Below are 26,596 nucleotides of genomic sequence, written 5' to 3'. Positions count from 1 at the left end.
GTATTTCCTATCGGTTCTACCTATTTTATTTCTTAAAATATTATTTATTTAAATAAAAATGTGTTTATTTATTGGAGACAGAGAGGATGCACGCATGTTCGGGGGAGGGGGTGGGGCGGAGACAGTCTTAAGCCGATCCGCGCCCAGCACAGAATGCGATGTGGGGCCCAACCTCACGGCCCTGATGAGATCGTGACCTGAGCTCGTAGGTGTCAGGAGTTGGCTGCGTGAGCTCCTGAGCCAGCCAGGCGCCCCAGATTTTGCTTAGCTAGGTGATCTCTGCACCCCACGTGGGGCTCACAGTCGCAACCCCAGATCAAGAGTCGCATGCCCTTCTGACTGAGCCTGCGCGGTGCCTCTTAAAGACTTTATTTTTGGTATTCTCTGTACCCAGTGTGGGGTTTGAACTCACAACCCTGACATTAAGCATCCCATTCTCTACCAGCTGGGCCGGTCAGCTCCACTGGCTCATTCGGTTGAGTGTCTGACTCGATTTTGGCTCTGGTCATGATCTCGGGTGTGGGATGGGGTCCTGCTGCAGGCTCCCCACTCAGTCCAGAGTCCGCTTGGGGTTCTCTCTCTCCCGCTGCCCTCCCCCTGCTCGTGCACGTGTGCTCTCTCGTTTTCCCAGAAATAAATAAACTTAAAAAAACAATTATTAAGTTTTTACTTTCACCACATCCAAAACAATACAAGAACTTTATAGCAATTTCACTCCATATACATACTCCTGTCTTTTGTGCTATTGATATTATATTTTACTTTTTTGTAAGTTTTAAATCTCTAAGATGTTATTGTCACGACTTTAGCCCATCAGTAGTCATTTACGTTCATCACACACTTAACCTTTCTGGTGCTCTTTGATTCAGCCTGAAGTTGTTGTTTTTTCAAGATTTCATTTATTTGACACAGAGAGAGACAGCAAGAGAGGGAACACAAGCAGGGGGAGTGGGAGAGGGAGAAGCAGGCTTCCCCAAGCAGGGAGTCCAATGTGGGGCCGATCCCAGGAGCCTGGGATCATGACCTGAGCCAAAGGCAGAGGCTTAACCTGAGCCCCCGGGAGCCCTTCAGGTTGGGTCCTCGTGCTTCCGTTCTCTAAAAGATCACAGTTCCTTAAACACTTTCCATGAGGGCTGTTCATTGCCTTCCAACGACTTTATATATTTTTCCACTTTTACGTATAGTTGGCCTTGAGCGTGGGGGTGGGGCGCCGTGCCCCACACAGTTGAAGATCCACATAGAACTTCCGACTCCTCTCAAACGTAACCTGCTGTTGACCAGAAGCCTTACCGGTAGTTGAGGAACATGTTTTCTCTGTTGTGTGTAACATATGTTCTGTCTTTGCAGTGAAGTAAGCCGGAAAAAAGAAAAGGTTATGAAAATCATAAGGAAGAGAAAATACATTCACAGTACTATACTGTATTTATTTTTGTTTTCATTTATTTTTAAAGATTTTATCTATTTGTGAGAGCGAGAGAGAGAGCACACACACATGCAGGGGAGCAGCAGGCAGAGGGAGAAGCAGGTTCTCCGCCGAGGAAGGAGCCCCATGCGGGACTTGATCTGAGGACCCTCGGATGGTGACTGAGCTGAAGGCAGACGCTTAACCAGCTGAGCCACCCGGGCGCCCCTGGACTGTATTTATTGAAAACAACCCACGTATATGTGGGTCTGCACGGTTCAAAACTGTGTTGCCCTGGGGCGCCTGGGTGGCTCAGTGGGTTAAAGCCTCTGCCTTTGGCTCAGGTCATGATCCCAGAGTCCTGGGATCGAGCCCTGCATCGGGCTCTCTGCTCTGCAGGGAGCCTGCTTCCTCCTCTCTCTCTGCCTGCCTCTCTGCCTGCTTGTGATTTCTCTCTGTCAAATAAATAAAATATTAAAAAAAACAAAAAACAAAACTGTGTTGCCCAAAGGTCAGTTGTGGTTTTGTATAGTTGTGCGGTGGTTCGGTGGCCGGTTTCATCTGTGCAAAACAGCAGTGTCGTCGTGGCTCCGAGACCCCCGCTGCGCGGCTGGTGGGGCCGCTGAGCAGCTGCGGTGTCGGGAACCCTGGCCCACGGCTCGTGCGCCCGCTTGGTCCACTCTGCGGTCTGTCTGCAGCGCATTTGACTCGCCATGTATTGATTACATCATTAGCTCTACTTTTCAGGGAATCTCTTGTTTTTAGCCACTTTCCGTCTTTCTCATGGAAGGAAAAATTAGATTTCCTAGTCTGATCTTTATGGAGGGGCTTCCTTAAGGTTTACATTTCCGCCCTTCAGAGTCAGTGGAATCCCAGTGTTTTAGAAGATGAAGGATCAGCTCTGCAACAGTGTAACAAATAGAATTATCTGTTCTTTTTTAATCGTTGGTGCAGTGTGTTGGAGTTCAGATGTATTACATTTTCCTTCGTGTACTTCCTAATAACAACTCTGCAGTGAAATCAGAGATCAGAGGAGAGACAGGTGCGATGAAATTTAGACTTTTGACCCCATTTCGATGGCTTGTTTATAAGATAGCTCTTCTAAATGGAATTATGCCAACTCTACTGATTTTTCCAGGAGAAATACTGGCATTTACATTTTATGATAAACTTTCTTCACAATTCATTTAAATAATTTAAAAAAATTTTATTTATTTATTTGACAGAGAGACAGTGAGAGAGGGAACATAGGCGGGAGAGTGGGAGAGGGAGAAGCAGGGTCCCTGCCGAGCAGGACCCAGATGAGAAACTCCATCCCAGGACCCTGGGGTCACGACCTGAGCCGAAGGCAGACGCTTAACAACTGAGCCACTGTATATGTATATGATACATATACAAGGGTCTTATCTAAATAATTTTTATGTTTCATTTTTTTAAATAGTATTTTTAGTCGGGCTGAGTGTTTCAATGTATATCTTAAAGCATCGCTACTCAGAGTGGGGTCTGAGAACCCGTGTCAGTTTGAGAACTGGTTTGAAACAAATTATTTATGGAAACCGAGAGTAAAAATTTAGAAATTTTGTAACATTTGACATGATGACTACACTCTTTTTTTTTTTTAAGATTTTTATTTATTTATTTGACAGACAGATCATAAGTAGGCAGAGAGGCAGGCGGGGGGAGGGGAGCAGGCTCCCTGATAAGCCGGGAGGGAGCCCGATGTGGGGCTCGATCCCAGGACGCTGGGATCATGACGTGAGCCGAAGGCAGAGGCTTTAAACCACGGAGCCACCCAGGCACCCCTGATGGCTACATTTTTTTTTTTTAATATTTTATTTATTTGACAGAGAGAAATCACAACTAGGCAGAGAGGCAGGCAGGGGAGGGGAGCAGGCTCCCTGATAAGCCAGGAGGGAGCCCGATGTGGGGCTCAATCCCAGGACCCTGGGATCATGACCTGAGCCGAGGGCAGAGGCTTTAACCCACTGAGCCACCCAGGTGCCCCAAACTTTTTAAAGACTTATTTATTTGAGAGAGAGAGAGTATGAGAAAGAGAGAGAGAGCATGAGAGGAGAGAGGTCAGTGGGAGAAGCAGACGCCCCACTGAGCAGGGAGCCCGATGCAGGACTCGATCCCGGGACTCCAGGATCATGACCTGAGCCGAAAGCGGTTGCTTAACCAACTGAGCCAACCAGGCGCCCTGTTAACAGACTTTCTTGTTTCTATTATGGTGTTAATAGTTTGAACTTATGTCATCTCTTTGAAACTTTTCCCCCGTAGATTAAATTTTTTTTTTTTAAGCTTTCATTTATTTATTTGACACAGAGAGAGAGAGATCACAAGTAGGCTGAGAGGTAGGCAGAGAGAGAGGAGGAAGCAGGCTCCCTGGCAAGCAGAGAGCCCGAGGCAGGGCTCCATCCCAGGATCCTGAGATCATGACCTGAGCCAAAGGCATAGGCTTAACCACTGAGCCACCCAAGTGCCCCTAGATTAAATTTTGCAGTTGATAGTGTTATTAATAATGTGATAGGATAGGAGCGTCCGTGGGTGTTGCTGTGTGGCGCAGGGAGGATGAGGAGGGAAGGGTGTGTGGCAGAAGCTGAGGCCTGGCTCGGTTGGTCTGCTTGAGCGGGGGTGCAAGAGGATGGGGGGCGGAGAGAGGCAGTTCTGGAGAGGTGCGGAGAGAATGGTGAGACGGAGAGGATGGAGAACTGGTGAGGCGAGAAGAGAGATACACAAGGGCCTTTAGGGAGTCAGTGTGTAATTCCCCTTTTGCTGCTTTCTCAAAATGAAAGTGGTCAAGAGCTTTATCATTCCTTGGGTGTGTTGGGAGGTTTTGTAATTCTTTGCAGGTGTCATCTTTGGGGCCTACCTTGAAGCAGCACAGTTGATTCAGAAGGTACCACTCTGAGATGGGCATGTTTGAATTCTGCCTCTTCTTTTTTTCCCTTAAAAATCATTATCAGAAAAACTTCCATATTATTTAAAGCTCTTTGTAGACATTTTTACTTGTTCTCCCCCTTGCTTAAAAAGACCATTAAAAAAAAGTTTTATTTATTTAAGTAATTTCTGCACCCCAGGTGGGGCTCAGGCCCACAGCCCTGAGATCAAGTGTCACTCGCTGTACTGACCGAGCCGCCGGGCGCCCCTAAAAAGACAAGTTTTAGTGGCTCTGTTGCAGTCTGGTGTATGTTTGTACCGGTGCTCATTTTACATTCCTGTAATGTTGGACTTAGTAGTTCCCCATCGTTTTGCTAAAATAATTAATGTTGCAGTGAGTAATTGATTATTAGTCTCTGCGCATCTAATTGTTTCCTTAAGAGTAGCAGTTACTGGATTAAGAGTCGTACACGTTTATCAAATTCTTGGTGTGTTCACAAGTGCAGGAGCAATTGTTTGACAATTGTCTGACGTCACTAATAACTCTTCACTATGTAAATATTGCCAGGGTATGGCTTGAAGGTCCCAAAATCTTTTTAAACAGAGAAGGTCACGTTCGTGTTAATCCTGTCTAATCCTTGTTTTCAGAGGGTGGCAGGCCTAAAAGCATTGGAAGGATGAGAACCTCTATTACCTGACAATGTATCTCAAGACTTTGCAGATTCTGATAATCAAGAAGTTTTTCCTTGGGGCGCCTGGGTGGCTCAGTGGGTTGAGCCTCTGCCTTTAGCTCAGGTCATGATCTCAGGGTCCTGGGATCGAGTCCCACATCGGGCTCTCTGCTTGGCTGGGAGCCTGCTTCCTCCTCTCTCTCTGCCTGCCTCTCTGCCTGCTTGTGATTTCTTTCTCTATCAAATAAATAAATAAAATCTTAAAAAAAAAAAGTTTTTCCTTTTGTCTGGTCATATGCACTTGTAGAACGGAGGTAACTTTGTCCCCCCACCGTCCCCCTTTTGGGTACAGTTCAGAGTGAATTTTTTTATCCTTTCCTCCTTGTTTTTCTCTTTTCTGAACTGGATAATGATAATGGCAGATTACACTGTACACCGTTTCACTGGCATGAAGCACTCTGGTTTATATTATTTCACTTAATCTGCATGGCATCCCGGAGAGGCACGTGTCTGTATTTGCAGAAGGAGGAAATGACCTCCTGCCGAGGTCGCCTGGCACTGAGACACGAAGCCGGGGTTTCTGGTGTGTCATCTGGGCTGCACACAGTAGTCATGAGGACTGGATGCCAGGGCTGGAGAGCGAGGCTTCAGAGCCTGGCTCTGTCACTACTAGCCCTTGGGAACGTTTCTTACTCTCTCTGCCTGTTTCTTCATCTGTACAATGGGAAAAGCAGTAGTCCCGACCTCCTCGGGTTGTTTGCAGGAGTAACTCCGTCCTTGTGGTCGTGTAGGGGCTGGCCGCCGTGCCCTACCCCCCGTAGCCGCCGCACCTGCCGCTTTCACTCCCAAGGCCAGCTGGCCGGCAGCCTCTTTTCTGTCGCCGTTGGCTCGCTGGGGTGGGTTCTGGGAGCCGCGGTCTGGAGGGTCTCATGGTGTTCTCGGTTTATTTGCAGAAGAGCAAGGCGGTGAAGAAAGTGAGAAGAGGCGAAGAAAGAGAAAGGGCACCAAGCGGAGGCGGGACGGCCGCGGTCCCGAGGGCGGGGCGTGGGCTTGCGACCTGAAGCTGGACGCCGCACTGGACCGCACGCTGGAGGACGGCGCCAAGCAGCACAACCTGACCGCGGTCAACGTGCGCAACATCCTGCATGTGCGTGCCGGGCGTGGGGCGGGGCGCGGGGCTCCCGGGCTCCCGGGCTCCCGGGGTGGGACTGGCTGACTTTGGGAGGTGCCCATGCCCAGCCCCGCTGCACTCAGCAGCCACTCGCAAGGACCGGGCAGGTCCACCGGTCTGCTCTTCCTCCGCTGCCTTGTGGTTTGTCGTTGGGGCGGCACACCTGACGGTAGTGTCGCGGGGCACGCGCTCTTCTGTGGGTCCGGGATCCGCGGGGTGCCAGGGCACAGTCTGAGCTGCGCACGCCGGGGTGTCCGCAGGGCTGATTGCCGTTTCCCGGACGTGTAGAGTCAGGTACCCGCACTCCTGCTTCTGGTAGCTGCGACGTGGGGCTTCCCTGCTCTGTTGCAGTTTGGACTGGGTGCTTCTGGCCAGAGCCCGCCTTCCCCCACGGGAAGCCATTTCCGGATCCAGCGGGGGCACAGGGAAGCGGCCGTTATCTCGTTAACGCGTCTTTGTTGCATAAAGTGGGATTTGTCTTTCTGCAGGAAGTCATCACAAATGAGCACGTGGTGGCGATGATGAAAGCGGCCATCGGTGAGACGGACGACATGCCGCTGTTCGTGAGTAGTTGATCGACCCTTCCCTGCGCGGCCCGGAGCTGCTGTCTGCGGCCAAGGGCGGCCGGTCGCTCGGGAGTCTGTAAATGCTCGTTAGCGTCGCGGAACCCCGGATTCACATGATGATGGTTACTGACTGTTTCCTTCTCATTTTCCCTGCCTCAGGAGCCCAAAATGACACGCTCGAAACTGAAGGAAGTGGTGGAAAAAGGAGTGGTGGGTGTTGTTTTGTTTTTTTTTCTTTTCATTCGGTAAATAAGGTCTAATTCTAGGTTATTTGCAGGGGAAAAAATGTAGGAAAGATTTATCATGGCCTGGGTTTGCCTCCTTCAAAGAAATACCTGTAAAAGATGAGTGGAGGCCGTGCCCAGAGCCCTCATCCTCCGTCCGTCCGTCGTCGAGGAAGTCCTGCCGTCTGTCCGTGCGGGAGACCGGTAGAGAGTTGGAAGGCCTGAGCCAGAACAGCCTTTCTGTTCAGGGAGCACGTGGCAAAGGGTTTACAGGAGTATTTTTCCAAGTGTGTCCCAGGGGGTACTGTATCAGGTCACCCTGGCATGGGGTTTCTCACAAGCGTTCACTGAAAATGCGTGTTCCATGGTGCCCCTCAGACCCGGAATAGGACCCAGGAGTAGGGCCCAAGAATATGCATTATTGGAAACAGCAGGTGGTTGTTTCACACATAGTGGGGGATGAGAGCCACAGGAAGGTTTCTGGAGTATTCTGTCGCAGACGCTGGGACCCATTTATTTCCTGCTCAGCAAGCGCCTGTCCAGTTTGTGTTCTGTGTCTTCAACAGGCAGGCGACGGGCGTGATAGTGACGAAGATTTCCCTAGTGGACCCCAAATGCGTGTTGTTGTTTCTGTCCCTTTGTCTGGGCCTGTTCTCTGCAGCCCCATGGAAGATATGAACCTGTTCCTCTTCCACGTGACCTTTCCTCTAGTAGAAGAAAACTAGTGTGTCTTTCTATAATAATCTTTGGTTGCTAAATGTCCCCCAGTTTTTTATCGGGCTTCACGTGACAAGGCTGTGAGTACATCCACCAACCTGATCCTTTTCTCCAAATGTGCCTAGTTTGTCCGTATCCTCTGAGGAGTGTGCCTGACGTGGAGTTCCTGCCCCGGATGGGGGTTAGCTGTGCGGACGGAAGTTAGGGACCTTCTATGTTCCAGACACAGCCCTCCTCCCAGTGCGGCCTAGCAGCATTGGCTTTTTGTGACGGCCACATTGTGTTCTTTTGTCCAGTGGGCTCAGCCTGGTTGCACAGAGTGAAATTTCATCTTTCTCCAGGAATTACGTAATCCCCCCAAATGAGCACGTGTGGTAGCTGTGACGAAAGCAGCTGTCAGTGAGACGAAGCTGCGTGAGTCTCCTGGCATGCCGAGTACGAGTACCAATAATTCCATGTTTGATCTGGAAACAAAGCGATCGGGATCAGGCTCTGGATTGTACTGACCAGCCATGAATGAATGCAGAGAAGTTGGACCGGCCAAGACCACAGTTTAGGTGGGGGAGGGAGCGTTAGCGTCTGCCGCTCTTCACTTCGTAATGCTCAGGAGGCTGACTTCAGCACCGTCCCAGACGCTGCCGCTCCCCGTGCTGGTGGATTTGGCTATAGGGAACCGAGCTGGTTGGGACACAAACATGGGAAGGGGTATGGACCGGTATCAGATCATTCCCCTCACCCTGTATGGCGCCTGGCTCAACCAGTGAGAGAAGTAGCCGAACAGGGCGGGAGCCTAAGGCTCCTTGTGGAGACGGAGCCCAGTGGCCTGCTGGAGTTTATTCATAGCATGATCAAGGAGTGACACACTCCAGGGGCATTTTTTTTGTCGGCAGCATGTAAGAGCCTTAAAAAAGTTCTTTAAAAACGTCTCACCCCAACTCTATTATTTTATTATTTACTTTTTTTTTTTTTTAAAGGTTTTATTTATTTATTTGACAGGCAGAGATCGCAAGTAGGCAGAGAGAGAGAGAGAGAGAGAGAGGAGGAAGCAGGCTTCCTGTCGAGCAGAGAGCCCAATGTGGGGCTCGATCTCAGGACCCTGGGATCATGACCTGAGCCGAAGGCAGAGGCTTTAACCCACTGAGCCACCCAGGCGCCCCATTATTTACTATTTTTTTTTAAAAGAGGTTTTCTGTTGGGACACCTGGGGGGCTCAGTCAGTTAAGCTTCCGCCTTTGGCTCCCGTCACGATCCCGGAGTCCTGGGATCGAGCTCCACGTTAGGCTCCCTGCTTGGCAGGGACTCTGCGCCCTCTGCCTGCCTGTTCCTGGAGCTTGTGCCCTCTCTCTCTCTCTCTCTCACTCTTGTTCTGTATCAAATAAATAAACAAAATAACAGATTTTATTTATTGAGGGGCACCTGGGTGGCTTTGTCATTAAGTATCTACCTTCAGCTCAGGCCATGGTCCTGGGCTCCTGGGATCAAGCCTGCTCAGCACGGAGCCTGCTTCTCCCTCTTGCCTGCTTCTCCCTCTGCTTGTGCGTGCGCACTCTCTCTCTCTCTCTGTCAATAAATAAAATATTTTAAAGAACAGACAGAGGAAGAGGGGAGAGTGGCAGCGGAGGGACAGGGACAAGTAAGCTGTCCGCTGAGCAGGGAGCCCGATGCAGGGCTTGGTCTCAGAACCCCGGGACCATGGCCTGAACCGAAGTCAGATGCTTAACCGACTGAGCCAGCCAGGCGCCCTAATTTACTTGTTTTGTAAAGAATGTATTTTATTTATTTCAGGTAGAGAGAGAGAGAGAGAGAGAGAGCACACACGAGTTGGGTGGAGGGGCAGAGGGAGCGGGAGAAGCAGACTCCCTGCTGAGTAGGGAGCCCAACATGGGGCTTGATCCCAGGTTCCTGAGATCATGACCTGAGCAGAAGGCAGATGCTTAACCGACTGAGCCACCCAGGCGCCCCCCAACTCTGCTGTTTTAAAACATATAAGAAGTTGTCATAATTTTACAATGAATCTGTATTCTACTTAGATTTAACATCTTTAAAATTTTGCCCTATTTGCTTTATATCTCTATATCTATCCCTTGTTTTTTTCCTGTATCTATTTGAAAATAAGTTGGGGGCAACTTGATACTTCACCCCTAAATCCTTCCGTAAGAACTGGTCATGGCTGGCTGTCAGGATGCAAACTTACGATGGATTTATGTAATTGATAAGATACTGCGACCAAAGGCTGCTGTTATCTATGATATCTTAGGTGTGTACTATGATCATTTACAGGTAGTTTTCAAGTTCATCGCTCCGTGTGAACACAAGTTGTGATGTAGGCAGGACGGGGCACCCGGCTGGCTCCGTGGGTAGAGTGTGACTCTTGACCTTGGGGTCGTGAGTTCGAGCCTCATGGTGAGAGTAGGGTTTACTTAGAAAAAATTATATTTAAAAAAGAATAATAATGTAGGTAAGACAGATACTTTCTGTATTCATGGATAACACAGAGTCTTAACTCGCTTTAAGGCAGAAATGTTAATGATGGAAATAGAGTCTTTTCTCCTTTTCCTCTGGCAAATTCTGACAGATATTTCTGTGTCCCCTCAGGGGTAACTCATCCCCTCCCTCACCGCAGCCGCACGTTAGGTCCGTGGCTCTTTGTGATGGGGAAGAGGAAGCAAAAATGAAAACCCATCTCTTTCTGCGAAGAGAGCATAATTATGTACATTCTTTGTTGGTAGGTAATTCCAACATGGAATATTTCACCCATTAAGAAGGCCAATGAAATTAAGGTAAACTTGGGAGAGGTAATTCCTGTTATTTTCCAGAAAGACTTCATCAGCTTTAAAACCCATACCTCCTTTCTGTTTGTTACTTTCGGGGGGGTCTTTCTTCTCATTTTAATTTGGTCTGGTCTCTGCTCCGCCGCTCTCCAGTTCCGCTCCCGCTCGGGGTCTCTGTGCCTCTTCCCGCTGGCTCTGGCTTGCATCGGGCTCGCGCTCGTAGGGTTGATTTTTTTTCCTGCTCTTTCTTCCTTTTATTTTTCAAACACCTATGGTTTGTGTTTCCCGTGACTTCAGTTCTTTCTGTCCTTGTCCTTACGTAGCCACCTCAATTCGTGGACATCCAGCTGGAGGAGGACGACTCCTCCGACGAGGAGTACCAGCCAGATGACGAGGAAGAGGACGAGACGGCCGAGGAGGTCAGTGGCCCCTCGTGAGCGTCGGTCGCGCGTCGGACGAATGGGGCTCAGGAGGGCTCCCTTAGCGTTGTGCCCTGGGCTGTAGAGAGGAGCGAGACACAGTTCTTCCTGCTCGTTTCTTCGCCTGAAACCGACGGAGAGCTGTTTTCTCCTCTTCAGACTCCCTTGATGATCTCGTGTTTTGCTTTGTGTACTAGAGCACACGTGTAACACACAGAACCGCGCCCAGCATAAACACTGAAGAATACAGCCTAAGTCATCATGAGGCCAGTAGTCGTGAAGTGTCCCCAAAGGCCTTAACGTAGTGGAGCCAGCCCGTCCCTTGTGCCCTTTCTTTATAGTTCTGTCGCCTGGGGACGCAGCATGACACACCCTAGTCCAGTTTTGTACTGGTTCTGAACCTCATGAGGTGCATACTTGTGTCTGGCTTTTTTGTTTTCTTTGGTTCCTCGTTACTCCTTTGTGGTTCATCGATACTGTTGCTTATGGGCCGCCTTTGCTCATTTTTCACTGCTGGGCGATACTCTGTTTCTTAGTGTATTTGACTTGTTTGTGGAAGGATTTTAGACCATTGTCTTGCACTTTTTAAAAAAAATTATTTTTTTTTGACAGAGATCATAAGTAGGCAGAGAGGCGGGTGGCGGCCGAAGGAAGCAGGCTCCCCACGGAGCAGAGAGCCTGATGCGGGGCTTGATCTCAGGACCCTGAGATCATGACCTGAGCTGAAGGCAGAGGCTTAACCCACTGAGCCACCCAGGCGCCCCTGTCTTGCACTTCTGATGAGGAGGACAGTCTGATCTCTGTGCTCCCCTCACAGTGTTAAACTTCTATTTGACTTCTATTTTCTCTTACTAAATTGGTTCATTTTCTTGAGATATATCAGACTCAGTGAGATGAGGCATGGTCAGAAATGGAAACCTGAACCGAATTTGTCTTTCAGAGTTTGTTGGAAAGTGATGTCGAGAGCACCGCCTCGTCTCCACGGGGGGCAAAGAAGTCCAGGTTGAGGCCATCTTCCGAGATGACCGAGACCGATGAGGAGGCAGGCGTGCTGTCAGAGGTGAGTCTGCACGGTGCAGGGGAGACGGGGTACAGGTGGCCGGAGCAGGCTGGCCGTGCCTGGTGAGGCCGAGCTGCCAGGATTCAAGATCACTATTCATGCCGGCATCTTCCGGGTCCTCGTGGCTGGTTCTAGCCATTCAGGTTTCAAAGTCCTTTAAGTTGGGGTGCCTGGGTGGCCCAGTCAGGGAAGCGTCTGACTCTTGGTTTCAGCTCCAGTCGTGATCTCAGGGATGTGAGATCGAGGCTGTGTCCCGCTCTGCGCGGAACATTGAGTCTGCTTGAGAGTCTCTCCCCTGCCCCCGCCCCTCCCGCTGCTAGTGCGTGTTCTCATGTGCTCTCAGTAAATAAGTAAGTTAAATTAAAACAAACAAAGTCCTTTAAGTGACTGAACAGTTGGCAGGAAGAGTGGGACTCCTCGAAGGGAGAGCGCTTTTCTGCGTTTGCACTGGGGGGCCAAGATGAGTGACGAGTGGCTTCTTTTCTACCTTTGTCGTCGTCCTTCTTTTTTTTAAAGATTGTATTTATTTATTTGACAGAGAGAGTGAGAGAGGAAACCCAAGGAGGGGGAGAGGGAGAGGAGGAGGAGCCCGATGTGGGGCTCGATCCTAGGACTGTGGGATCATGACCCGAGCCAAAGGCAGACGCTTAACGGCTGAGCCGCCCAGGCGTGCCCCCCACTCTGTCCTCTTTTTAATACTGTCCTGAAGCCATTTTTACTAGATCTCCCTCTCTTGGTAACCTTAGTAGCATCCTGTTGGCTACACTGGCAAGAAGATGGAACCTAATTAGATGAATGTACTTGTCCGTGCTTTGTTTTCCTGGAGCTCTGTCTGGGCCGGTAGAGGAAGAGGGGGATCCCTGGTGTAGGAAAGATGTGCCTCTGTCTCCCCATGGTGTTGTTTTTGTGTGTGTTTCCCTTTCTTCCTCCTCCTCTATCTCCTCTCCTCCCTTCCTCCGTTTCATTTTTTCACCTAGTTGCCTCTTTCGATCAGGCCGAGAGGGTCAGCACTCCTGCCGTCAGGCACATCAGTGCTGAAGTGGTGCCCATGGGGCCCCCGCCGCCCCCGAAGCCCAAGCAGAGCAGGGACAGTACTTTCATGGAGAAGCTGCACGCCGTGGATGAGGAGCTGGCTTCCAGTCCCGTCTGCATGGACTCCTTCCAGGTAAATAGTGCCGCTGCCTCCCTGCGCAGGGGCCCAGAGTAGCACTGCTGCCGCTCAGGCTGGGAAGGGAGCCGGGCAGACGCTGAAGTGTGGCAGACAAGTGAGCGTCCGCAGTGCAGGTCCTCGGTGCTGTTTGGTTTGTGCGGTTGTGTGTGGAGGCTTGCAGCTCCGTGCGCAGCCTTTGAAACTGCGGCACAGCGGGACAGCCTTGCGCCGGGTCCCAGGCAGAGCGTCTGGCGCAGCTGCTTTGTCCCTCCCGGCCGCTTCTGTGCGCACGTGCTTGTCGTCCTGCGTCCCTTTACAGCTCGCTGCGGTCTAGACAGTTTAGAACTGACTTTCTAAAAATGAGGACGCTGCGTTAGGAAAAGAAGCTGTAGTATCTCATCTAGTAAAGGCCCTTAGATTTTAGCAGTTGTCCCAGAAGTGCTTTTTCTAGAAAAAGAAACACTTTCCCCTGCTGCGGGACCCAGTCCAGGACCACACTTAAGGTCTTGTCTCCTAGCATGTTTGTTGTTGTTGTTGTTTGTTTGTAAGTAGTTTCTGCGCCCAGGGTGGAGTTCCAGCTCACGACCCCGAGATCAAGAGTCCCACGCTCTTCTGCGTGAACCGGCCAGGCGCCCTTGCGGCGTCCTTTAATCTGGAACAGTTTCTCAGTATTTGTCTTTCACAACCTCAACATTTTTGATCTGTATAGACTGCTATTTTACAGAATGTTTCTCAGCTCAGGTTTTTCTGGTATTTCTTCATAGTTAGACTCAGGTTACATCCTCGCAGACACCACGGAATCGACACGTCCTTTCCCGTGCGTCCCATCAGGAGGCATGTGGCACCTGCTGTGTGACTTGGGATCTCGTGGTTATGGTGGTGTCTGCTTGCCGTCCTCATCAGGATGCTATTTTTCCTTGTTAAATTCACTGATATGCATCTTGGGGGACATCCTTTGAGGCCAGCCATCTTTTTGCCCAAGCGTTTTAGCACCCATTGCTTATTCTTACTTGAAAGGTCGTGACTCTGGTCACTGTCAGCTGCGGACTTCCCGAATCCCGGTTAGCCAGTTTGCTTGAATGTTCCGGGTTTTCTCCGCCCGTCTTGTAGGTTAATGAAAAATATGTCTGTCTGAAAATTTAAAAAGAGAATAGTGAGCAGAACACCTCAAAAGGGTCATTTAATCGAATCACCTGCTCTGGGGTGAGTAAATAGTGTCTGGGGTCACAGTGTTTTGTACAACCGTTTCCACATACACGTGTCAAGTGATGGAAGTCGGGGAAGAGCAGCGTGCGAGAGAGAGGTCTTTGCTCTTGGAGGCTGTAGTCTGTCGGAGAGAGGGAGACGCCATAAACATGACTTCAGGAGCGCTCAGTGCTGCGAGCTAAGTGAGCCGAGCCGTCGGCTAGTGCCCCCCACAGTGCTTCCCCTGGAAATCCAGCAGCAGTCTCCGCGTGTCCGGCTGGCTCTTGGTCTTGGGGTTGTGAGTTCGAGCCCCAGGTTGGGTGTAGAGATTATTTAAAAATAAAATCTTAAAAAAAAAAAAAAAAAGCCTCCTGAGGAGGTGACGTTTGAGCTGAGAACTGAATTAGAAGGAGCCATGCATCTAAACGGTCTGGGGACAAGTGTCCCGTACAGAGGAGAGAGCACATTTAGAGTCCCCGCGGTGGGAACAGCTTTGATGTGTGGGAGAGACAGGAACAAGCTGATGCCCGGGGGCCGTGTGAGAGAGGACTAGGGTAAGGACAGAGCTGGGCAGGGGCTAGGTCATGAGGGTCTTAGGAACACAATAAGGAGTTTAGATTTTATTTTCACATTTGAAAAGCTTCTGTGCTAGTTTCTGATTGACGTTAAACACTTCCCTGTGGTTGAGGTGTGGGCAGCGCTCTGGAAGAGAGCAAGGGAGGAAACCAAGGAGTCTGTTAGGAGGCTGCAGGCATCCAGGGCGGACTTCCTCACGTCCCTCTCCAAATCCCAGCTGCTGCTTTTTGGGGGCAGAAACTGATAGGCTTATCTTGGAATTCACATGGAAATGCAAGTGGACCCAGAATAGCTAAAACAGTCTTGAAAAAACAAGTTGGAGGTGTACACTTCCTGCAAAATGTTTTACAGAGTTGTCGTAGCGGTGAACACAGGTTGGTACTGCAGAAGGGCAGTCCCGTGGATCAGTGGAATAGAGTCGAGTGTCCAGAAGTAAATCCTTACGTTTATGGCCGACCGGTTTTGGACAAGCTTGCCAAGACCAGTCATGGTGCCACGGTAGTCTTTTCGGCAAATGGTGCTGGGACAACTGGAACGCCACATCCAGAAGTATAAAGTACCCTTAGCTCTCACCAAATACAGAACTTAATGCAGAACAGATCATTGACCTAAGCATGAGAGCTGGAAGTAGAAAGCTCGTAGAGGAAAGCAGAGGAGTAGTGGGCTTCGTATCCATAATACATGATGATGCTTATGACCCAGTAAGGAAAGGACAACCCATTCGGAAATGGGCAGAGGCCGTGCGTGGCTCGTTCTCTGAGGAAGACACACACCGGCCCCGAGCGCAGAAGCGTGCCCACCCTGCGGCCCAGGGGATTGCACGTGAAGAGTGCGAGGTAGCAGTTCCCCGCTAGGCTGGTTGTCAGAAGGGGAGAGGACAGCAGCGTTGGCAGGGGTGTGGAGCAACGGAGGGCCGCCCGCGCTGCCGCTGGGGGTGTGGGACGGCCGGTGGGTCGGTGGTTCCGCAGCGTCACTGCAGCTACCGTGCGGCTCCAGGGGAATGCGACGCGTATGCCCAGGTCACAGCAGGTACACAGGTGTTCTTGGTGGCACTCCGCATAATAAGCTTTCCCGAAGTGCAAACCACACAGGTTTCCCGCACCGAAGTGTGGAAGGGGTGTCGTCCCGCAGTGAGGAGTGCGGTGCGGACGCCCGCCGCGCGCGGATGAACCGAAAGTGTCAGGCTAAGTAAAGAGCCAGAGACAAAAGGCCACGTCCTGTAGGAGTCCCCGTGGGTAACATCCAGCCTGAGCAGACCTGCGGACAGCCGGGAGACGAGTGTTGGTCAGGGACGGGGAGGGGCGGGTGGGGAGCTACCGCCAGCAGGGTTGGGGTGCGGAGAAACGTCCTGGAGTTGGGTACTGGTGACGGTCCCCAGCCCCGTGGGTACAGCAGGATGCGCTCCTCCGTACGCTTCCGAAGGATGCATTTGACGGTAAATTGTGTCTTGGAGAAGCTGCTCTAGACGTTTCTGAGATGTTGGTTTGAAAACTGACATCACTGTCCTTAAAGTCTCTCAAAGAATAAGAAACCCAAGTTGTTGAGGGGCGACCTCGTGATTTAAGGCAGGGAGGAAAGGGTGCAGGTCCGAGGAGGTTTGGCGAGTCGGGAAGCACCAGGCGCTGAGTGACATGTGTTATCCCTTCTTTGTCGGCAAGCCCATGGACGACAGCCTCATTGCGTTCCGAACCCGCTCTAAGATGCCTCTGAAAGACGTTCCCCTGGGGCAGCTAGAGGCAGAGCTCCGGGCTCCAGACATCACCCCAGACATGTATGACCCCAATACCGCAGACGACGAGGACTGGAAGGTGTGGCTGGGGGGGCTCATGAACGATGATGTGGGAAACGAGGGTAAGTGGGGTCTTGGCATTTTCTACCTGCTCTGTCCGTTATCTCTGTGGTGAAATTTTCATTAGCCAGAAGCGTAGAGGAAGGGGGTGTTCTCGGTTCCCTGAGTTTAATTTATGTCACTGGGAATTTGCTCTAAATCAGTAGTTAAGTGCCCTTTCCTTTCGGGCACATGTCCTCTTCGAGGACAGTTGGCACATGTCCCATTAGTTTCCAGTGTGCGACACGTGACTTGAGAAGTCACCCCACAGCGCAGCCCCGGTCCTCCGCACCCATCGGTATCACAGGACCACTGGCTCTCATCCTTTTGGGGCGCTGCTCACGAGACCTTTGGGGAGTCTTTGGGACGCTAAGGATCGTCCCCTGAAAGGTAAAAGCCGAAGTGATTTCGTCCTTGGTCCCTGAGCGCGCAGGGACCGCTCAGAGATGCGCACTCGTTAGGGTCCTCCTAACGCCCACGCCACCGCCCCACCGCCGGACCAGACGACCGCTGGGCCAGACGCGAGTCGCCTGGAGCTGGACCTGGGGCAGAGCAGGAGAGCCCACTGTCGCAGGGCCTCCTTCCGTCCCTGGAGCCGGCGCCGGTGCTCCTTTCTGTCTGTCGGTTCCATCCTCACGCCTGTGGCTTTCCTCTGGTCCTGGCGCACCGTCAAGGTCCTGCTCTGTCTCTGCGTCAGTACTCGGAGCCGTAGGCTGCGCTTCCCAGTCCAGAGGGACCGCGCATGGGGCCGGGCTCGGCGCTGCACGTGCCGCCCGGGGACGCTGTGGGCGTGTGGTGCGGCTGGAGTCGTCGTGCGGAAGCCGCGATGGCATTTCCAGAGGCAGGGCAGACAGGAGACACTCCTCGCTTCTCCCTGCTGCAGCCCGGGCAGTGGCCGGCCGCGACTCAGACTCCCCACTTCCATCTAGTGACAGAAACCTCAGGACGGTTGTCGTCAGGGATCTGGTGTGTATTTAGTGGGAATCGGGCCTCATTTGATGCCATAAACTTCTGTAGATCTGCATGATGTGAGGGATTGTCTTTGTTTACGGTGATTTCAGATGATGTCACATTCTCTTGATGGAATCGGGGAAATTTTGTTCTTGTTCCTTTCTGACTTATCAGTGGAGAGTGACCAGAATGTTCTTTCCAGCTGTGTTGTGGAAGACTCACACGTTCTTAAACACTCAAATCGCATGCAAGCGAGCACATCCTTACTCTTTCCCCATCGTCTAAGAACAGCCACGTACGATTCGCAGGTGGAGAAGAGTCATGCTTTAAGATAAGCGGGAGGAGGTCTGGTTCCAGTGGAGACGGACGGAATGAGTGTCCGCGTAGGTCAGGCAGGAGTGAGTCAGCGTAAGTGCAAGAAGCAGCGTGAGTCTTGAATCTAATCACGGAGCTTTTCCTTACGTGATCCGTGGCTCGGCAAGTGTTGGCGCTCTCCTCTTATGAGACGGTGCTAAGGTCACGGGAGAACAGGAGCGTCATCATTACGGCAGATGGAAATGCCCACGAACGGGGCCTGGTCCGTTGTTAGACGCACAGAGCGTTGCAGGTGAGTGAAGCCGAGCAAACTTAGACTGTGACGGCCGCACGAAGGCTGTTGCAGGGTTGTGCGAGAGGGAGACCGCGTCCAGCAGAGGGTGGCTCAGAGACCGCTCCGCGAGAGGCGGGAATGGAGCGGGGCCTCGGAAGGATGTTTGACAGCAGTGCCGGTGAGGAGAGGAGGTGCCAGGAGGGCACATGTCCTCCGAGGAGTCTTCTGGTCTCTGTGTTGTATCTGCAGGAACCCCCCAGGCTCGGTGGGGAGATATCAGATACCGTATAAAGAGAACCGTGATGGCCCCTCCCCACCATGACGGTCTCATGATCCGGAGGGATCACAGGTATTTTTCAGGATTTGTAAATCTCTTGATGTTTGTTTATTGACACTATCTTTTTCTACGAACCGACCCCACGTTCCATGACACCAAGGCTGAGTCTCTGCAGAAGGGCACGACCAGGGGCAGATGTGGTTCTGTCCATTTCACAGAAATCTCCGAGAATTTTGTTGCGTTGCCCCATGTTGCTGAATCAGTTTGTTATGCTGCTAGAATTCGAGTCCAGCTTACTGTCCTCGGACGGTGTGCCGTTGAAGGAAGGCTCGGGGACAGAAAGCCTTCTTTCTGACCCTTCGTCAGCACGCTCGGCCCCTTTTTGTCTTTAGGCCCGAGCTAAGACACAGTAGTGGCCCGAACGAAGGCAGGTCCTCACGGCTTTATCCGTAATGGCAGCAGCTCGTGCCCTGATTTTCCCTGGTTCCCACCGGCGTGGCTGAAAGAGCCGAGGTGGTGGCTGTTGAGGAGGAAAGGCCAGGCAGGGCCGTGGTTGTCAGGTGTTTGGGAGCCCGAGGCCGTGCTGCTCCTGGCTCTGTCCCCAGAGCCTGAATCATGGTTGTGTGTGGTGGCGTGCCGGCTTGTCATGGTCGCCGGCACGGGTTCCAGGCCTCACCTGTCGCTGAGTCAGAGTCCTTGGTGGCTGTGACCTAGGGATCCCGTCCTGATGCGTCCTAAATACCGGAAGCTGCCGGCCTGGGAGGCGTGAGCGCGTGCGGTCAGGGTGGGCAGCGAAAGTGCAGTGACGGCTTGTGGGGAGGGGGACAGTCCTCCTTCTGTAAAACTCCGTTTTTGCTGCTGTTGTTCACATGTCAGGACAGATGAATGGAAGAGTAGGAAGGTGTGGACCGTCCTACCTACCGGCTGACCTCACTGAGTGCTGCGGAGAGGGGATTGTGCCACGCAGGGAGCCAGAGCCACGTGCCAGCCGTCTATGGTCTCTCCTGTTGCCCGCGTGGCTCTTCCTGCGTGTTGTCCTGCCCCGGGACCCGCACGCTACTAAAAATGAGAATCTGGAGGCGCGCAGTAAGCTGAGCTCAGCCGGGGGGTGCCGACCTTGTCCGTCAGTCGGGAGTGAGACGGCAGGTTCCACCACCAAGGAGTTAAAAGCTAAGAACTCAGGCCTTCCTGAATGACTCTCCCACGTGTGTGGCAAACAGGTGCTCCGAGAATAAGGGCCGACCCACGTGTGTGGTGTGGGCAGAAGCTGCCTGCTGTGGTTCTTGCACGCGAACAGATGGGGCTCCGAACCCGGGCATGCTCCCCTCGGCGCGTCTGTGCAGAGCTTGCTGTGAAGACGCCGAAGTCCAGAGCGCTGTGGGGATGGGGAAGACAGGATTCCTTTCGTAAGGGTTTAAAGAACCTTTATGGGGAGCGTAAATGCACAAATGGATGAAAAAGACTGACATTTAAATAGCTACATTATGATGCAAATTAATACATTCTAACTTGAGTGTAAACGTGGAGTGAAGACATCAGGTTAGATAGGGGCTAATCAGTGCAGACTTCCCAGTGATTGTGAATCAAAATTGTGTGTATATATTTTTATTCTTAATGAAAGATACTCATTCATTGGAAAAAATGGAAATAGTATGGAAGGATACAGAGAGGAAAATACTCATGTTAATGCTTCGTACTGATTTGCTGTGTATTTAGGCGACTCCATACTCACCTCGGTACTTCTTCGCACGAGAGGAATCGTGTACGTGCGTTGTTCTGTGTCTGCAACTGCTTCTCCGACTTAACCATAGAGTTCGGTTTTCCACTGTGACACAGAGAGACTGCGTCTCCTGTGGAATGGCAACATAGTAGTGAGGAATTTAGTTGTTTCTGTGTGGCAGTTTTTTTTCTTCTCTTCTATTTTTTTTTTAAAGATTTTTATTAATTTATTTGAAAGAGAGAGTGCGCGCGTGCGCACACGCAGGGGGAGGGGCAGAGGGAGAAGCAGGCCCCCTGCTGAGCGGTGCGCCTGATGCGGGGACTCATCCGAGGACAAGAGTATCCTGACCTGAGCCGCAGGCAGACGCTTCACCAGCTGAGCCACCCAGGCGCCCGTTTCTTGTTTTAATTCAGCCCCTCGGTTGTCCTCGCCCCATTCCAAGCTCTCAGGTGCTGCCTGTTGCCAGGAGCTGCCGTGACTGAGCCAGGCATGCACAGGAAATTTCCATCAGCCTGGAATGTTCCTCCAGACAGCACTTGCCTAGAGTTGTCCGGGAACTTCATAACATAAATCACCTGATAATGTAACACTTCCGTAATTCAGTGACTCCCTCACAGTTTTTACTGAGGAGTCATAGCACCAGCGTTAGAGAAACAGCCCTTGTTCTGGGCCCTGATGTAGCAGGTGTTCAGTCTTTTCGTGTATTTTTAGTTATGTCTGAGTCTCACTGGAGGAGGCACCTCCTCGTGCTGAGGGTTACCCTGTTTGTTTCAGCTGGGTTGTGCGCGGTCCCACGCGGGCACGTTTTACGTGTGTGTCGTGTTTCAGGCTCAGGCTTCAGAATTCGAGCCATTCCCGAGGTGTTGGGAATTAGGGTCACCTTTTCTTCACCATCCGCACCTTTGTACACATAGTTTTCCAACAGCGTCGTTTTCACGAGGTGACTCGTGCAGGTGGGGCCACCGAGATAAATGACGTGTTCAGTTCTCTGGCTTTTGCTGCGTTTTGGCAGACTTAGGTCTTCTCTGCAGGAAGGAGAGAACTTGGCTTACGGGCGAGACTGGGTGGGATGTGTCAGCTGTGGGGAATGAGCCGGGCGAGCAGACTGGGGAGAAAAAGTCCTTTAAAAACTTTAGTGGAACAGTCTTAGCTGAAAATCTTATGTTTTCATCTCAGGGGTTCTGAGCGGGGAGTAAGTGTCTGAAGTCCTTGTTTCCTAGATGAGGCTGATGACGACGACGACCCCGAGTATAACTTCCTAGAGGACCTGGACGAGCCCGACACGGAGGACTTCCGCACCGACCGCGCCGTGAGGATCACCAGTGAGTCTGCTCCCGGCCACCTCGTCACCCCCTACACCTGCCGTGCCTACCGGGCGGTCTGTGCAGGCCGACGCTCGCAGCCCCTCCGAGGGGGAAACTGAGGCTTGTCGTACCGTTTCTTTGTGTAGCTCTTTAGATTTATGCCTGTGTCTCGAAGCCTGTTCGTCATCCACGTACGGCTCCGAGTCCTGCCCTGAGTCCGGGGTCTGGCGGGGGTCACACCTGGGATCCCAGAGTGAATAGGGCATGGCCTGCTCCCCGTAGGACCTCGGCCCGAGTAGGGGAGACAGACGAAGTTATGTTGCAAAGTGATAGGGGCTACGATGGCTTGTGCGTAAGGTGCCCAGTGGCCTAAAAGAGGGTCTAATCTCCCAGCTGGGGAAGGACTCACATGATGAGATGTTTTATCTCCCGTTTTGAAGGAGGAGTAAGAAATCTGGGGGGAGGGGCGCCTGACTGGCTCCGTCAGCAGACCGTGCGACTCTTGATCTCGGGGTTGCGAGCTTGAGCCCCACGTTGGGTGTAGAGATGACTTAAAAATAAAATCCTTGAGAGAGACGAAATTTGGGGTGAATGGAGACAGGTAGATATGACAGGTAGTGCAGTCCCCAGCGAGCACGGACGTGCGGGGGGACAGGATCGCGCTTGCAAAAGGGTGAGTCGCTTGGTTATAGAGCCGTGAGTGTGCGGTGGTGCGGAAGGCAAGCCGCGTTCAGATCCTGGAGCGCCTTGGATTTGAGTTTTCTTCTGTCAAAGAGAGCTCGGAGTTTTTGACAGGAAATTAATAGGAACTAATGTGGATTTTGGCAATACTACGTTCGCTTACCAGCACTTTAATGTATCCATTAGGTGGGTAAAGAGAGCAAGATTGGAAGCATGGAAAACAGTTCAGTGACTTGACTTGGTTCAAGTTATTTGTTTAAAAAATTACTTCACTGGCTATGTTGGCAAGGATAGAAAATACATATTTCAGAAAGTATTAATTTTTGATTTTTTAAAGATTTTATTTACCTGAAACAGCACTCACACAGGAGCGTGGGGGAGCGGCAGAGGGAGAAGGACAAGCAGACCCTCCGCCGAGCAGGGAGCCCGATGCGGGGCTCGATCCCAGGACCCTGAGATCATGACCTGAGCCGAAGGCAGAGGCTTAACCCACTGAGTCCCCGGGCGTCGCAGGCAGCACTGGCTTTCCTCGAGCTTGTGCGTGAGCCGGAGCTGCGCTGGCACACACAGCACGTGAGGCCGAGCTGTGGGCTCTTGAGCAGGTCGTGTGGGAAGCTTTACAGGCGCCCAGACACGCTGTTACGGACCCGAGCAGCACGGCCGCGCATGCGCACAGACAAGCACGATCCCCTGGGACCGTCATTCTAGTCTGTTGCTTTGTTTCCTCTTTGGTCTTCTTTTTGAGATGAGAATGCCTTTTCTTCTACGAAGATTTTCCTTTATTTGCTGTGTTGGGACGATTTGGGTTAGAGGAAGTGTTGAAGGGAATCAGAGTAGGACAGAAAGATTTGAGGATTTCGGCTTTGGGAAAGCAGTGCAGGGTCTAGGGAAGTACGAACACCCACAAGTTTAGCGTCGGAAGCCGAGGGAAGGTGCTTTGACGGGGCAGCTGGTCCACCGATGCTGGTGTTGCAGCGTCTGCGCTGGAAGTGGGGAGGTCGCCCCTGTCTGGGCTTGGCTCCTGGCCCGGAGCGCACTGGCCTTCCCTGTCTGTCTGTCTTTCTGTCTCTTTCTTCACGTTACACGGAGCTGCTCAGGAAGACCGTCCCCGGTTAGCACGGTTTTTGCACTCCGCACTGGATGGTGTGCTCTTCTAGTGCCTGCCCCTCTCCCAGTAGCTCAGGCCCTGTCCGTCCTGTCCAGCCTGTCCGTTCTCCCCCCGGCCTGCGAGCTTCTCGGGCATTCGTGCTGATGCGGCCCGGGTCAGGATTTGGCCAGGCAGATAGGGACCTTTTCGGGATGCCTGACCGAAGGGCCATCCTTCCTTGTCATAGGGTTCTGTCGGTACGTGAGAACTGGGACGGATCTCCAGTTTTGTTCCCACCCCTCGTCCACTCGTGTCTGGTGTCACCACATTGGCCCCGTGAGAGACTTACACTTACATGGGTGACTCAAATTTAAAATTAAAAAAAGCGTAGAAGCTCCGAGTTTGGAAAGCTTCCTGGGGTCCTGTGTTTTCCTCCTGCTTGAGAATTTGTCTGCAGCTTCTCTGTGTCTGGGTGACCCCCGGTGCCGGGGCTTCTCAGTCCCGAGGGTAGCAGTCCTCATCGTGAGCACCTCCTCAGCCAACATTTCCCTTACTGAATCCACGTGTACCTGTTATATTCCTGCTTGTCCTTTGTTGCTGGAAAATGTCGTCTGCTTGCCAGTGTGCGCAGTAAAGGATGTTCCTTTTCCTGTGTTTTTACTTGCTTTGCCAAACATACCAAGTTGCTTCGGTTTTCCAAATGCAGCAGTTCCCGGACCTCTCACTACCCCAGCCACCATCCTCTGGATTCTGGCCTTTATTTTTTACTTAATTTACTTAAATTTATTTAAGCAGGCTCCACGCGCAGTGTGGAACTCAGTGCGGGGCTTGAACCCACGACCCTGAGATCGAGACCTGAGCTGGGATCAAGAGTCGGTCTCCGCACCCACTGAGCCGGCTGGGAGCCCCTGGCCTTTAGTTTTTTATAAGCTTTTCTCCCAGTATGTTTTTTTATGGAAATTCTGAAATCCATAGCAAAGTTGAAAGCGTTGCACCCTGAGTTCTGGTCTGCACTTGACCGCGCAGCTGTTCACCCGTCTCTCTGTCCCGTCCGTGAGTCTGTGTGGGTTTTCTCGTGCGTGTCAGAGTGGGCTGTAGAGAGCGGCACACTCCCTCCCAGACCTTCCGCATTTGCATAGCATTCGTTGGGGCCCAGTATTTATCAACAGTTTCTCTTTTCAGGCAACTTTCTGCACAGTGTGTTAGATACACTTTGAGTGAACCGTTCAGTGAGGCATCCACCCGCGCACCCGGCCCCCGTGGGGACATGGAGCTCCTCCTATCCACCCCGGAACGCTCCCTCGGGCTTTCAGTCATTCTCCTCACTGTCCTCCCCGAGGCGACCGCTGTTCGCTTGTTTTTTCGGTAGCAGATTAGATCTGCATGTTTCAGGGCTTGATGTAAATGGAATCATAGTGTGCGCTGCCTTGTGTAAGCCTTCTTTCAGCATAAAGCTGTGGAGGTTTGTCTCACCGCTTTTCCCCTTATTGCTGGGCGGGAGTCCATGGTATAAATACACTAGTTTTCTCTTTCACAAATCCATTCCCAGCTGTTAACGGACACCTGGTTGTTGCTAATTTTTGCCTGTCGTGAATGAAGCTGCTCTGAACGTTCACGTGCAGACCTTCCCTGGACAAATGCTTCTTTCCTCTGGGGGCAGCTGTCAAGAAGAGGAATCACTGGTCGGGGGGAGGTGTATGCTTAGTGTTAGAAGAAATTGTCATATTTTTTCCAAAGAGGATTTCCTCCGTTTTACCTTCTTATCAGAATTTCATGTGGTCCACATCTTCACCAGCATTTCGATTTTAGCTTTTTTTTTTTTTAATATTTTATTTATTTGACAGAGAGAGATCACAAGTAGATAGAGAGGCAGGCAGAGAGAGAGAGAGAGAGGGAGAGCGAAGCAGGCTCCCTGCTGAGCAGAGAGCCCGATGTGGGACTCGATCCCAGGACCCTGAGATCATGACCTGAGCCGAAGGCAGTGGCTTAACCCACTGAGCCACCCAGGCGCCCCTCGATTTTAGCTTTTTAATGCCCTCTTAAGGGCTCTGGCAGAAAGATCACAGATGCGTCTGGGTCGTCTGGACGTGGTCTGAGACTCTGCTCGCTCCGCGACATGCTTGCCTTCCTGGGGACTTGGGCTGCTTCGGAGCAGCTGCGTCACGCTGAACTTGAGCTCAGCCAAAACAGACAGATCTTTTTCAGACCTTTTGGAGCCATTTCACGTTTTTGTGCACTTAAACTGATTTTTTTAAAAATTCTTAATGTAAGACTTTAAATTTGTCCCACTAAGTTTCATCCCATTAATTTGAGAAAACATGAAATTTTGAGTCTGTCATCCATTGGTCTAGCAATCCCTCTCAACTTTATACGATTTACAGATTTGGTAAGTGTGTTTTCTGGGTCTTCTCGGTCCTTGATGGAGCTGCTTTATAGTTCGGGTCCAAAGACAGGGCCGTTGGGACTTCTCTCGTGACTCCGTTCCGTAGGCAGGCCAGCAAAATGTGAATTATCCTTATTGTGAAATCACCCGGCTCACATTTCCGACATGTCTCCCCATTGGAAATGTCGCTTCTACAAAGTCAGACGGTCCGTTTTTGTTTTTGTTTTTTGTAGAAAAGGGATCCTGTGAAGGGGTGAGGAGGGTCAGAGGGAGGAGAGAGAATCCTAAGCAGATTCCATGCCCAGTGCAAAGCCCAGTATGGGGCCTGAGCTCCTTACCCTGAGATCATGACCCAAGCTGAAATCAAGTCGGATACTGAACCGCCTGAGCCACCCAGGTGCCCTGGGAGCCAGGTCGCTCTGTCACGTGTCCCAGCATCTAGGACAGGGCCTGAGGCACAGCTGGGAGTCAGTGAATGTGTTGGAGTGACAGACAGATGTGTGGAAACAAGACACAGTGTCTCTGTGGAGCCCACCCGTGGGAACGAGACTGACCTGGACCAACTGCGCCGTTTGGCTTCTTTTCAGAGAAGGAGGTGAACGAGCTGATGGAAGAGCTGTTCGAAACCGTAAGTAGCGCCGAGTGGGCGGCTCCTCCCTGGCCCCGCCCCAGCCCCTCCACTGGCTCCGCCCCCGGCCCAGCCCCCGGCTCCTCCCCGGGCTCCGCGCCCCGCCCCCGCCCCGCTGGTTTGGCCAAGCCAGCCCACCTTCAGCCCCAGCGGGCGGGAGCAGGTGTCGTGTGAGGGGGTTTTGCTCACTGACACCTTCGCTGTCCTTGGGTGTTCTTAGTACAGAGTTCCTCGCACACTGGACGGTCTCCGCAGCCAGCATTCAGTGCATCTGTAAAGATTGTAAATTAGGTCTTAGATTATTCTGGGCACAGATAGGTACCTTTCTCATAACCTTGTCTCTTGAACACGCTTTC

At 51.7% G+C, this 26,596-nt stretch overlaps 1 protein-coding gene across 10 annotated transcripts in view; it reads left to right on the top strand.

Annotated features, from left to right (window-relative positions):
- The window catches only part of GON4L (gon-4 like), a 64,003-nt gene that overhangs the window by 14,143 nt on the left and 23,264 nt on the right, over window positions 1-26,596 (top strand). For 9 of the 10 annotated variants that reach the window (XM_045983015.1, XM_045983012.1, XM_045983011.1 and 6 more), the window contains 10 exons: window positions 5,907-6,100; window positions 6,613-6,687; window positions 6,850-6,900; window positions 10,361-10,411; window positions 10,726-10,821; window positions 11,762-11,881; window positions 12,876-13,046; window positions 16,451-16,643; window positions 21,378-21,479; window positions 26,200-26,240. In XM_045983015.1, the coding sequence (XP_045838971.1) occupies window positions 5,907-6,100; window positions 6,613-6,687; window positions 6,850-6,900; window positions 10,361-10,411; window positions 10,726-10,821; window positions 11,762-11,881; window positions 12,876-13,046; window positions 16,451-16,643; window positions 21,378-21,479; window positions 26,200-26,240 (1,094 nt within the window). Of the gene's footprint in view, window positions 1-5,906; window positions 6,101-6,612; window positions 6,688-6,849; window positions 6,901-10,360; window positions 10,412-10,725; window positions 10,822-11,761; window positions 11,882-12,875; window positions 13,047-16,450; window positions 16,644-21,377; window positions 21,480-26,199; window positions 26,241-26,596 lie in introns of those variants that run through there. The other variant, XM_045983017.1, reaches the window with a different exon arrangement.

The sequence above is a fragment of the Meles meles genome, chromosome 17, assembly GCF_922984935.1.
Source record: "Meles meles chromosome 17, mMelMel3.1 paternal haplotype, whole genome shotgun sequence".
Classification (NCBI taxonomy): Eukaryota; Metazoa; Chordata; class Mammalia; order Carnivora; family Mustelidae; genus Meles; species Meles meles.
Note: the sequence above shows the minus strand (reverse complement) of the source record. Positions and strands in the feature narration are given on the sequence as shown.